Here is a 14452-nt window from a genome sequence, read left to right on the forward strand (position 1 = left end):
TTGGAAGTATGTCTGTTTTATTTGCCAAAAATAGTTTCTAGCATTGTTGTGCTATGCAATCTACAAAATAAACATTTTTTTTTTCTATGGCCAATGCATCTATTATCTATTTTATATAAGTTAATAGACTTGATCTTGTTTGATTTATTAATGTTTTTCTTCATGTTTGAATATGTGGAACAGGGCGTCCCAGTCCCTTTCGACTTGGTTGTCAGTTTTCAATTAAAGCAATAGGGAAATTCTTTTTTTTTTTTTAGACTTAAACAAATTGAAAAGTTATTTTTCGTCACGCACGGAAAGCAAAGGAAACACTCTCCGATTCCGTTAATAGAATGGCTGCCACTCGCCGTCTGACCCGGGAGCTCACCGATTTGATTGGGGCCAAGATGAGCACTCTGCGGGACATCGAGAGCAGCGACGATTCCCTGCTCATGTGGACGGGTTTGTTGGTGCCGGAAAAGGCGCCGTACAACAAAGGCGCTTTCCGCATCGAAATCAGCTTCCCGCCACAGTATCCCTTCATGCCGCCCAAGATCCTTTTTAAGACGAAGATTTACCACCCCAATGTGAACGAGAAGGGCGAGGTATGCCTGCCGATAATCAGTACAGACAACTGGAAGCCGACTACGCGCACTGAGCAGGTCCTCCAGGCCCTGATTGCCATCGTCCACGACCCGGAGCCAGAGCATCCGCTGCGCTCCGACCTGGCCGAAGAGTTCGTGAGGGACCACAAAAAATTCTTGAAGGCCGCCGAGGAGTTCACCAAGAAGAACGCGGAGAAACGACCGGAGTAAGGTCAGCAGTTCACGTAATTTGTATATCAAAATTAAATAAAGTTTAGGCCATGAGTCACAGCCTGTCGCGCATATATGGTCCTTACTTTAATTGAGCAGCTTACGTCGATTTTCCGCTGAATTTTTCCATCCATCCTTTGGCAGCCCTATGATACGTTGTCCGATTTTCATAAAATGAAAATCGTATTTCTGAAATGGGTAGGGCTCAAAGGCCAACAAAATATCTAATTTCGTGTTATCGCTTTTTAAGTGTGGGCAACTTAAATTTTTTTTTATACCCGTTTCATATTGTCATTTTAAGTATATATAAAAAACAAGAAAGAACAGTCTAGTCGAGTTTCCCAAAAGGAGGCAGAGGACTTCAAAACCACATAACTTCTAAAATATTAGCCCGATTTTGAAAATGTCTACCGATAGATATGACCGAAACACACACACAAAATCTTACCTACGGTCTAACATATCTCAGAGCGACGTGACAGACCTGTTTTGCGATTTGTGTGCGTTTTGAAATAAATTTGCACCGAAATTCGTACTACATTTTTTAATAAATGTGACAACATCTGATTTGTGGAATTGGCTTAACACAGTTGGGAATTTTAAGAACACATGAGGGAGAAAAAACCGAATGGTTAAAATTAATATGATTGGTTTACTACTAGTTACAGAGAAACAGAGAAAAACATGAAAGAACGCTGTAGTCTTGTACCCTGACTGTTAGATTCTCTTTACTCAGCCAACAAACTTTAACCTTAGTATTTCCCCTACAAAACAATCGAAGTTAAGGTGGCGCCATCTGTCGAACTGCATAGCCATCACTAGAAGCGTGCAGCACACCCACCCCCCGCTTACAGTTCTGTAATTCTCACTCTCTCTCTTTCTCTCTATCATCTGCTAGTAGCGGCAAAACAGAACATACTTTTCAGTATACCTTTTTACTCTACAAGAACACATAAGTTTACTGTCAATACAGTAAAGTAAGGTATCATAATTTTTTAGTAAGCTTACTATTAAAGTTCGTTTTCTCATGCAACCAAATTTATTGCTATCTATTGATAAGTATATCAGAATTTTTAAGAACAAAGAACATAGTCAAAAGATGGTTGTTTTCTAGCATTCGATCAAAAGTCCTTCAGGGTAAAATTTTTAATTTTGGGCCTCCGTCCAATTCATTGCTCCCCATAAAATATATATATATGCTTTTGGGAATCACATGTTTGTATTTTCAATTGAAAGTTCATTAAAATTTTGACATGGTCGTGATGAGGTGAACCTAATAAACCAGCCGCTTTATAAGTGGGAATTACCCTCTCTGACTTTAATTGACCAATTAAGTTCTGAATAAAATTTGGCATATAAAAATGAAAAACGGTTTCTACTATTCATAGTAAAAAGTTATAAGCTTACTTATCACAAAGAAATAATTTTGATTAAAGCACGTCAGGTTGCGTGGCTAAATGGGGGGAATGGCGCAGTAAGTCGAAGTAATACTCTATAATTACGCGAACTATATGTTGCAGGTAATTGCCATCAAGGGAATATTACTCAATTAGTTGGGAGTATTTTTTCGATGGTCTGCCATGTTCTTATATCGATTGTGTGTAATGCCCTTGCTGTACAATTCGAGCCAATGATGGTATTTGGTAATGAAATCATGTAGATTTATCAATGTCATGTCATAGGGCACTTTAATTGTATTTAACAGCACTTAATTAAATTACTGGAATTATTAAGTAATGCGGAAAAATGCTTTATTATTCACTGAGTCAAAATAAATGTATTAATGAATAATATATAAATGCAATTAACAGGGTTAGGCAACCTTATACTCACTTCAATCCAAATTGCTTTTATTGTACAAAAATTAAATGAACAAATTGTTTTGTAAGCCGTAACTTATGTGTAATTGTTAATAAATTTAAAAAAATGAGAAAATTAAAGTGATAGTTTTTTTTTTGTCAAAATTGTAAAACAAAATTGTAATAATTTAAACAATTCTAAATTGTTAGGTAAAGCTATCTTATATAAACTTCAACACAATAACCGAAAATGAACTAATTTAATGGAGTAATTTAGTTGTTAGGTGACTGCTGTAAAACTGTCTAGGCAATTATTTGAGGGCCTGTTTGAGGTTCAATGCAAAGCAACAAATTTTATTTTAACGAATTGACTTTCAACTTAATGCGGTAAGTGCCCCGAATAACTGTTTTAGATTTTTAACGTTAAACTTTTGCATCTGTTTTGAATTGCTATATATATATAGTTAAGACTAACTAAACATAAATATTTTAGGATTACTAGGCAACCTTAAAGGAATGCCCGAAACTCCGCCTATAGTTGGCAATAACATTAATAACAATTGTGGGGGTGATAGGCTAATACCGGCGCATACTATAAACAATAAACAAAGCGGCAGCAACAAAAACGATAACGCCTAAACAAAACAACGGCGCCCAGAACGGCCAGCAAGCGGACTCACTCGAGCAGACCGAATGCCCAAGGCGTTTGAGTGCACAGCACACACAAATGCGCGGCAACCTAAAGCTAGAATATCACTCATACGACCCCGTGGCCAGTGCGGTATGGGCAAACGAGTGGAAAATCATCATCCACACGCTGCCAGTGCTTTTGTGTGCGAGTCGAACGTTGGCGGGCACTAAACTTAGCCGGCGCTTACTTTGAACGCTCAGTTGCCGAGCGGACCCTGAGTAAAGCGCAACGTCAGCCTTAGATTCTCAGGCTAGAAATCGGTCCCTGCAATCCGGTGCCTTTATTTCAATTAATTCTCATCTGTGAAATTAGAGCAGTTACGGCTACGGCAACAAGTGATGTGACTTTGTGGGTTCTGTGAAGCGTGTGAAAAATCTGAATTTATTTCGCATAAAAACAAAAAGTTACAAGGCACACGTTTTAAAGGGCCAGCAGCTGGCTCGAGTTCCATTGCGCATTCGCCCCGTTGTCCAGTTGTGATTTTATAGACATTCCGTGTATGCCGTCCGCGTTTATTTTCAATGGGATTTTGAACAGCTTGCCACTTGTGTTTTGTGTACTTAATAATTTCTCACATATAGACATATATACCCGGAAGGGAATTGAGTGTGGCCGGCGGCGTGAGACCACATCAAGATGTCATTCGATATAGCCGTGGCCGATCAGATGCGCATTGCGCTGAAGTAAGTCTAACTGTGCCTTTTTTTCGTTATTATTGCAATTCTTTTTGAGTCAACAATGCAACGATATTTGCAGTGAATAAGTGTCTAAGACACATATTTCGGGTTACTTCAACAACAAACATTCCGTCGGCGTTGAGTTTAGTTAATCCATCAATCAGTTAGGTCAATTGGGGAATAGCATACTCATTAGCATACGAGTCTCAAGTTGAGGCGCATTGATAAGAAATGTCTGGCCCGCCGAGCCTTATTTCTTATCAATCGATTTGAGGCTGCTGTAGTAAAGACCCGAATCCGGTTCACCATTGGGGTCTTATTAATAGTCATTAAGCCACCGATAAGCCCTCGTGTCTGCATCCGCATCACCGTCGTTGCCGATAATCAAATCAAAGCGTAATCAAAACGAAGTCTCGCCAAAGGAATGATGTTAAAGCCCGTCTAAAATCAGCAGACATCTAGTGTGTACCTTGTACCTCTTCAGCATTACGCATCAGTTCTAAAAACCAAAATCGGGGATCCTGAGTGCGAAAAAGTTCAAGTGAGTTATGTCGAAGCAAGCCACAAAACTGATAACAGACAGCTTGTTAGTGCTGCTGTTTGGGCGAATTATCAATTATCAATTGTCAGTATCGGCATATAGACTGATAAGATTTTTAAATACCTTGGCTTACAGCTCAGTTGACGCTTCTGGTGCGTCAGTACGAAGATTACTCAACTGTTTTGCCACCCGTTGATATAAATCATATGTAAAAATAAATACAAACACAACTATAGTTTGAGTGCCAAATCAAAATAATATTTAATAAGAATCACGTTTGTGAAATTTCAAGGCAATTATTATTGCAGTCTCAGCACAAAAGTTTTAACCTAAAAGTCAAAAAACAAAGAAGTCGAGGAAAAAAGAAGCTAAAAGCACTAACGAAGAAGTCAAGCAAGGTAAACAAGAGACCAAGAAGTTCAATGGATGAATGCAAATCGTTTCGTCTTTAAAACAACAATCGTTGACCTTTGCCTATGCCGTACATAACTACCTATTTTTGCCCTTAAATGCCTAATTTACTTCCCACACGATACATTTAATTTCCAATCTGAATGTTTGAAGCAACTAAATTGGCTTGAGAACTGAAATCAATTTGAACAAAATTACAATTTCAATTGTATATTTATTCCATCAATTCTTTTAATTCGTCAGCAATCCCAACGATTAAGAGTACTCAACTAGAAACAGTTGCAGATATTATTCAACGTTTTTTTATCAAAAGGTTAAATTTTTTTGAGAAGAAAGGCAAAACAAAAAGTAAATAAAACGAGTTTGATCAAATATCAACCGCCTTTTATAGCATTCTGCATCGCTTTACACACGAATGCATGAATTCGATAGATAAAAAATATGAAATAATATATTTTCTTTATTTTTTTTTGGGGCGAAAGTATTGAATACTGAATGCACTCAAGCAAAATGCCATTGACCTGCATGCAACGCTTTGATGCATGGCAATATTGATTGATTTTCTGAAATTTTCCGTTTTCATTTCCATTTCACATCTTCTCATACGAATTTTAATTTGTAAATATTTTGAGTTGCCCTGTGCAAAGTTTATTTTCCTAAAAAGAATACAAACACACACAGGCAATTATTTTTGAAATGGAATTGATTTTGGATTTCCTTAATCTGTTAATTTTGATTCCAAGACCAGAAAGGCAATTCTCTGATAATTTTGTGTCCATGCGGGTATGAAAAATCAAATGTTCAATGGTGCAAAAAATCTAATCTGCTTAACTGAGAACAGTCAAAAATCAAGTTCGAAGCTGGAATTATGTGTTACTCAACAACTCGACTTAGGGCTCGACCTCGACTCAAAACATGCAATTAGCACTTGATCTCTAATAGATCACACCAATTGCATCTCAAAAAAGATTTCTACTGGAATTTTCTCAAGGCTGTGGCTGCAAAATCATTAGAAGTATACGCTGGGCAGCTGTTAATTAATCGTTGCCTCTGTTTACTACCCGTAGACCCGTTTGCTCATATGATTTGTGCTCATCGCACTTGACTCGGCGTGTCTGGGCCGCGCAGTCCGTCTTCCTTAATTTATTTCACCGTACGGGTCTAATATGGCCACAGACATTTATGAGTTCTCCTATATTGTGGCTGCGTATGGCGGCCTGTTGTGGATCGGCTCACGCGTCGATTAGAGCGCACGTTTCAAATGGAATCGCACTTGAAATTTAAATTGGCCGCGCCTCCACCGATATAGGGTATTTCCGATGATACCCATGCCCCCATTCAAATTCGATCTGGTTGCTTCGATTTTGTTGTTATTATTATTATTTTTACGTTTTCATATTGAGGACAGAGCTCTTTGTTGTCAACAACTTATAACTAGAATAAAACATTCATTTTCTTGACAATATTTAGAATTTTTGTTTAAAATCCCTAGAAGTCATTATAAAAATAATTTGATAAAAACTTAAAGTAAAATAATAATATATTTTTCGTATTTATCGTTGTATTTGTAATATCTATAAAAAAAAACATTTTGGAAACTATTGATTTCCCTTTAATTTCATGTGTTTGGTAATACAGGGCATTTTCAAACTACATCACTTATTGCACACATCGTATTTTCACTATTGGCTATTTATATTTAATTTTGTTTGCGCGCTTATTGAAAATTGGCAACAAAAATATACTGGAAGTGCCAACAAGCGTTTGTTTACAAACAAAACCGAAAGCTATATGCCGAGCACTTCGAGAGGTGTCTTCCCCAGCAAAGTGTTTCCGACTTATTGTATCTCCGTGATTCCCTTGCAGCTACGTCAAGTTCAAGACGAACCAGCAGCGCCTGCGCAGCAACGACAAGGTGATCGCCGACACAGTCTACGGCAAGGTGAAGGGGGTGAAGTGGCAGTCGATCTATGGCAACCACTACTACAGCTTCGAGGGCATTCCGTTTGCCAAGCCGCCGGTGGGAGACCTCCGCTTCAAGGCGCCCGTGGAGCCTGACCACTGGCCAGAGGTCAAGCGGTGCACCCGGGTCCGCTCCAAGCCCTGCCAGGTCAACATCGTGCTGAAGCAGGTGCAAGGCAGCGAGGACTGCCTGTACCTCAACGTCTACACTCGGGAGGTGAGTCAAAGAAACCAAATGGACAGAGTGGACCCACGATGGTTAAAAATGCTTTGAAAGATGCACACCCTGAAAAAGACGACTAAAAAGGAAAAAAATTACCTGCAATCATAGAAAACATTACCTAAATTGGGTGCAAATACCATTTAAGGCTTAGAGATTAGGAATTAGCGTAGTCAAGCTATGAGCCTAACAAAAAAACAATATATCTTAAAATGTTTGCATTGAGGTGTTTATTGCTTTTTTGGTATCATTTATTCCTTTAATTCTAAAAAGTAATTTCCGATAACTAAAAATTTTGCCCAGCTCAGAACCGATTTTGTAGTGCACCATAAGATTATGTTATTTGTATTCAATTTTTAGAGTTCTATAATGCAATTTATGAAACAATGGCCTGAAAATTTGTTCTATGCAAATTTAGGAAAATATTTCATATATTGGTATTTCTATAATGGAAAATTTAGTCTGTGCAAAACCTTAAAAAATTAAAATTAAATTTATATTTATTTATAATATTATATTATTTAAATATTTAATGTTATAAGGGAATAATTTTTAAAAATGTTTTCTACACATACCAAAAAAGTATTATGTTTTTTTAGATATTTCATTATTTTTTATTTTTTCTCAGAACGTACTGTATGTGGTGTCAAATAGATTTCTAATCGTTTTCTCAATAAAATAAAAAGCTTTTTATTTGGTTCTTTTTTAATAAATCGAAATGAACTGGGCGCCCATTTTTGTCCTTTTATATTAACAGTAGATTATTTTTAAAATTAAGAAACTTTAACGAAAAACAATAGTGAATAAAACATTTGCGATAGAACAAACATTAGGCTTCAGACAAATATTTACCTTATTATGTAACACAAACTATTTATATTTCGTTAAAATGGTTGAACATGATAAAAATATTTTCAAAGTTGAAATATAAAAAATGAAAGAAGGTTAAAGCTATTGCAAAAATGTAATAATCTTAAATATTTAGATTTTTATGCCTATATATGAAAAAACATTCGACATTCAGATTAAAAGTTTTAATGGCAGCTATATGATATAGATGTCGGATTTAAAAAAAAAAATATTATTTAAATAATAAACCATTCCAATACCTCAATGAATTAAAAATAGCAAAGTTATATTTTGTTTCTTGTTTTTTTCCGTTGTTCCAATGGAAACTATATGCTGTAAAAAACTGAAAACCGTATTCCGAAATAATACAAAGTTAATTTATCTCGAAGTGTTTTCATATAATTTTGCCTATTGTTCTCATTTCAACAACTTGAAAACCGTAACTATTAATTGATAAATCATTGCTATGTCTCAAAGTTTTTTCAAATAACCTTAAAAACAATGAGTGTATATTATTTTTTCCTTAAAAATAATAAGCCATTAAATTATCTGACTTATTTACTACTTGCAATACAAAGACAACTTTTGGAAAAGTTTTATTTAGATATCTTTGAAACTGAGAAGCTGAGCTTAAATGACCACCAGTTTGCCTATTAAAAAACGTACATCGTGATACAAGCCAAAAGTCCAAATGATGAAATAGACTGTTCTTATCAGCTTAGTTAATCATGGTATTATTATTTACGGCCAATAATTAAGAGAGTTAACGCCTGGTAATTGTTACACTACTCAAAATAAATGTTGTATATACTGTGCTTTGAGTTTAAAATTCCATTTCCAATTTATTATCTCATAGTTGCATCCTCACAGACCTTTGCCGGTTTTGGTTTGGATTTATGGCGGCGGATTTCAAATGGGCGAGGCCTCGCGCGATCTCTACAGTCCGGATTACATAATGATGGAACACGTGGTGTTGGTGGTGATATCGTATCGTCTGGGAGCCCTGGGCTTCCTCAGTCTTGAGGACGAAGAGCTGGATGTTCCTGGAAATGCAGGGCTCAAGGATCAGGTGATGGCCTTGCGGTGGGTGAAGCGTAATTGCCAATTTTTTGGTGGCGATCCGGAGAACATAACCGTTTTCGGCGAGAGTGCCGGCGGGGCCTCCACCCACTACATGATGCTGACGGATCAGGCAAAAGGACTCTTCCACAAGACTGTAATTATGTCCGGATCGGCTCTGGCGCCCTGGGCTCAGACCCCTGCCCACATAAACTGGCCCCATCGCCTAGCTCAAGCCACGGGCTACACCGGTGAGCCGAACGATCGGCAGATATTTGCTCATCTCAAGAAATGCAAGGCCAGCAGTATGCTGAAAGTGGCCGAAGACATCATCACCATGGAGGAGCGTCACCAGCGGCTGACCATGTTCAGCTTTGGTCCCACTGTCGAACCCTACCACACCTCGCACTGCGTGATCCCCAAGTCACCACTGGAGATGATGCGCAATTGCTGGGGCAACAGCATTCCCATGGTCATCGGTGGCAACTCCTTCGAGGGACTCCTCATGTTCCCCGAGGTGAACAAGTGGCCGGAATTGCTCTGCCAGCTCGGCGACTGCGAGTACCTGGCGCCCATGGATGCCCGCCAGAACGTCGAGGACAGGAGAGCGTTCGGGAAGCAGGTGCGGCAGGTATACTTTGGCGACAGAACTCCTAGCAGGAAGACCATATTGGAGTACAGTGATGTAAGTTCAAAGAAAATGGCTTAGTGGTTTAACGAACACATAAGTTTGTTAGACTTCAAGTCAGCTGTACTAAAGATAAATCATTGAAATTATTAAAATTTTATGCAGGGACTTTAAACATTTTATATAAAAAAGTTTTCTTTTACTCTTAAGTTATTTAATTCAGAGGATCAACAAAAATTATACATTTAACGCGACTTGGTCCTTGAAATGTGTTAATACATTACCTTATTTCCGATTGACAAGAATTTTTAACTAGATCAATGTGAAAGTAACAAGAAATTCAGCAAAAAACTGATTCCTAAAAAAACAATTTTTAAAATGAATTACTATAAATGCCCCTTTTATTTCAGCTCTTCTCGTACAAATACTTCTGGCACAGCATCCACAGGACTTTGCTCTCGCGTGCCCATCATGCTCCATTGGCACCTACCTTCCTCTATCGATTCGATTTTGACTCTAAGCACTTCAACACCATGCGAATTATCACCTGCGGACGCAAGGTGCGCGGCACTTGCCACGCAGATGACCTTTCGTATCTGTTCTACAATGCGGCGGCCAAGAAGCTGAAGCGCCGCACGGCCGAGTTCAAGACAATAAAGCGGTTGGTGTCCATGGTCGTTCAGTTCGCCATTTCTGGAGATCCCAATATCCCTTTGGTCTCCCACGACGAGAAGGAACCGCCCCAGGGGGCGTGGCTGCCCATTTCGCGGGAGGACGAGGTGTTTAAGTGCCTGAACATTTCGCACGATGTGCGTGTGATTGATTTGCCCGAGGCCGAAAAGCTGCGACTTTGGGACAGCGCCTATGGCAGAGAACTCCTATACTAAAAGGCCATACCCTTCTGCCCATCGCAGTACCAACTATCTATAGCCATATAGCCTTACTCTTAGATATAGCCATTAAGCTGGCCCTGAGGTGGCCTTAAAAGCACGTTATATGTACACATGTAAATAGTGATTCTTTAAAGCTTAGACCTAAGAATAAACACAACAAAATATTATATGTACATATATATGTTGAATGGTTTATAAACTTATTTTTTGTCATTCTTCAATGAAGTAAACTGGGGATTATTTATTTATACTAATTTATTATTTATTATTATTATTATTATTATTATTATTATTATTATTATTATTATTATTATTATTATTATTATTATTATTATTATTATTATTATTATTATTATTATTATTATTATTATTATTATTATTATTATTATTATTATTATTATTATTATTATTATTATTATTATTATTATTATTATTATTATTATTATTATAATTATTATTATTATTATTATTTATTTATACTAAACAGAAAATTTGCAGTTTCGCCTGCGAAAGTTGTGACTGCGACAGAATCACGCATGTGCTTTGTGTTGCTTAAATCCATACAAAAGCCTCCCATAAAGTATGCAACATGTTATGATATTAAAAATACTTAAGCGCTCAAACATGACAATATTAACACCTGTACAAAAACGAAGCACACGTACGCATACAGATGATAGCTGTCAAGTGACAAAACCAAAAGCCCGCGCACACCTGTCCGAAGATATAAATACACAAACATACATGTATGTTTGTGCTACATCCCAACCCATTTCAAAATTATATCAGCCGTGTGGTGCTTCTGTGAATGTGCTTGTGGCAACTTCAAAGCCCACTAAAAACACAGTGCACACACACATCGAAATCGTTAGCCTCTGAACCGCCATCCCTTGCCCATGCCACCCAAACGATTAATTGTAATTAAAAACTTACACGTGCTTCAAATTTACTGAGCTTGGTTGCGTTGACTTTCGTTGACCTTTGCCCAACAACGGGATTTTTGGGCATTTTGTTTATGCTGTAAAATTGTAATTATTATTTACGGGTGCTTAGCAAATTTTGTGGGATTTTTTGCATTACTTCGTTGGTGGGTCAGCTTTTTGTGGATTTTGATATGAAATTTTTGCGTCGGCCCCAAAATATGCAATATTTTTCGTTTGGATACATTTTGCTGTTAAAGATTTAAGTTTTAAGATTCAGAAGTATGGAACCCTGAATTGATATTAACCAGGGGTTTTATTTCGGTCAATTATTAGAGTTTATTTTTATTAAATTTTCATAATTTGTTATCAAATACAAAAATTATTCGCAATGGCTTTAAAGTGTTAGTTCTTTAATAAGACTTAAGCGTTTACAACCGAATGATTTATGTCGCCATTATTTTTCCACGTGTAGAGTTTTAGCAGATTAAAGTGAAGATTTCTATTTTGGTCGCCACAAAGCTCTTTGGGACCGCAAGTATCAATACTCGTTGAAGCCGATTCCTTTAAAGAGCTATCCCATTTCAGTTATTCAACCCAATTCAAAGCAGACCTTTGCCCTTAAGTGTGTCAGAAGTTCTTGTTCAAATTTTTAAAATCACAGACAATAGTTCTGTGTCACGTGCAAAACCGACGAACGGGAATGGTGCTTTGATGGCTGGGGAAAATATTCAACCCGAGGACCTCCTCCAATTATCCTCGTACAACGAAAACAAAAACAAGGGCGCATGTTAGCCGTGCACTGTAATCAAGTCACGAAATGGCATGGAAAAGTCACGCGAACTGCCGGAAAATTATGACTTCGCCGGGGCGGAAAAGGGGACCTGATGAGGGGCGTGGCAAAGGGTCCACTTTGATTTGATTCGCCTTTGAAAAATTCATGAGGCAATTGTTGTGCTGTTGGGCGGCGCGAAGTGCTCATGATTATCATGTGCGACTTAAACCACTGAACTGGCACGTTGTTTCGAATCAGCTCCTGGAAATTTGATATTCTGTTAACATTCTCTTGGCCAAGTTTGAGGCAGAAAAATCTGAAAGCCAAAATGATTTTTTAATTAAACGGAATTTTCGTTTTCGGGAAAAATATTTACTCATTGCCCTAAATTCCAGTTCGAAAAGATGAGCCATAAAATGTTCATGTCAATAACTCACTGAAAAAAGTAGGCTGTAGGCGATGTACGTTGATTTGATTGAAGACCATCTTATACTATTTCAAATGCTATAATTTTAGAGGTCAAACTTCAAGAAATTATTGTTGTAATGAACTTGAATTAATTATCAATATAAATTTGATCTTCAATGCTTTTTTCTAGGTGCATTTTTCAAAACATTATAAGCAAGGTAAACAGAGGAACAACAGGGAACCAACAAATGGCCAACGTGAACCCCCGAAAACAATAATCAGAATGGCAAACTTTCTCTATTAATAACATTTCCACATGCCACTGATTGGAATAGTTTGGTTTAATTAAAATCATTTAAAATCTAACAATGTGCGACAATGTGACGGCCTGACAATGCCAGAAATAGTCGTTGCTGAGCTGCACAAAAAACGACAACTTTATTTAAATTGATTTAAATGAATTAGAGAACCATTCGTACATATAGCGAAAAAACGTGCCAGTCCCAGAGCACGCGATCGTTCCCAGATCGGTATATAAAGAGATAAATCGAGAGAGCAGTATAATCCGTACAGCGTGCAAACAATATATATATGTATAACAGCCAGTTCTGATTGAAAAGCTCAACGAGCGAAAAGCGCATGGCAACATAAGCGCCAAAAGTCACGAGAGTTTATATTACCCCCCGACCAAGGTTATTTATTTAGCATATCATAAATATAAACAAATCTGTCGGCTGGGCATATAAGCATGCACAGAGAAAAATTTCTTTGTTCCAGATCAATGTCGTTTCTTACAGTTTTTTTCGTGTTTTTAGAGCTGATATAGTTATCTCACAAGATCTCACATGTGACTCATAATCTGGTCTGTTTTAGTTTTGACATTCAAAAGATTCGATTGTAGAATTCGTTTTCAGCTTGCGATCAGTTTATTTTTTTTCATTTTTTTAAAAAGCTTCTGGGCCATAATAAAATGTTTCCTGCAGTGTTATAGATAAAAAATAAAGTAATAAGTACTTAAACACTCTTTTTTGCTACATATTTATTTGATTAAGCATCATAAACATTTGTAAAATGTTTTGCAACCTTATGAGATATTTTTCCCAGTGCATAGGCTTATTGGCACATGGGCTCGTTTAATATATCCCATAATTTGATTAGGTGTAATCTTCGCTGATTCCAGTCTGTAGCGGTTGCGTGCTAGCTTAACTGAAGAGTAGAACTGACCATAACTAGAGGCAATTACTTGAGGCAGACCAAATCAAATAACACCATCATATAAATCCAAATCATTCCGTCAGTTAAAAGCTATAAAGCGAAAAGCTTTCGAGCAGTGCTTGATTTGGCCTAAATTTGGCCGAGAAAACAGCTTTTTGCAGCAACAGGAGTCAGCTCCTTCGACCAGCTGTGTTTATCCTCTTCTTCATTTTGTTTTCCTGACAGACTTTGTTTACTTGGCCTGTAGTGGCTACAAGAAAAACAAAATGAGTATGACACGCTCCTAGTGAATGACTCTGTTCGAGAAAATGTGTGTGGTATACATAATAATTTGAGAAGGCTTCCAAAAATATATTTAAAGTACAAGGAATTTAAATACAACAAATTTATGATTCTTTTTATGTACATAAAAAGTCCAACCTTGAGTTTTTCATATGAAATATAATTTTGTTCAAAGCAATTCAAGATAGCTTATAAAAGTCCCGAATGATTTTTGCCCGATAACAGCTTCCTAGAAGTTCCCTCCAATAAAAAATGACTCATTCGTGAAATTGATTTTACGCTTTCTTATCAAACCATGAGTGGGCCATAAAGATTACTGCCGCATGAC

The 14452-nt window shown here is 37.2% G+C and overlaps 2 protein-coding genes across 2 annotated transcripts; both read left to right on the forward strand.

Annotated features, from left to right (window-relative positions):
- The first annotated feature begins 192 nt into the window (after window positions 1-192).
- Window positions 193-868, forward strand: LOC108141008 (ubiquitin-conjugating enzyme E2-18 kDa). Its single transcript, XM_017264081.2, has one exon. The coding sequence runs from the start codon at window positions 333-335 to the stop codon at window positions 792-794; it is 462 nt and encodes a 153-aa protein (XP_017119570.1). The 5' UTR covers window positions 193-332; the 3' UTR covers window positions 795-868.
- A 2628-nt stretch (window positions 869-3496) lies between these two features.
- LOC108141157 (esterase B1) lies at window positions 3497-10697 on the forward strand. Its single transcript, XM_017264383.2, has 4 exons — window positions 3497-3967; window positions 6780-7092; window positions 8801-9688; window positions 10042-10697. Exons 1-4 carry the CDS (start codon window positions 3921-3923, stop codon window positions 10516-10518), a joined length of 1725 nt encoding a protein of 574 aa, XP_017119872.1. The 5' UTR covers window positions 3497-3920; the 3' UTR covers window positions 10519-10697.
- The last annotated feature ends 3755 nt before the right edge of the window (window positions 10698-14452 follow it).

The sequence above is a fragment of the Drosophila elegans genome, unplaced genomic scaffold, assembly GCF_018152505.1.
Source record: "Drosophila elegans isolate 14027-0461.03 unplaced genomic scaffold, ASM1815250v1 contig_476, whole genome shotgun sequence".
NCBI lineage: Eukaryota > Metazoa > Arthropoda > Insecta > Diptera > Drosophilidae > Drosophila > Drosophila elegans.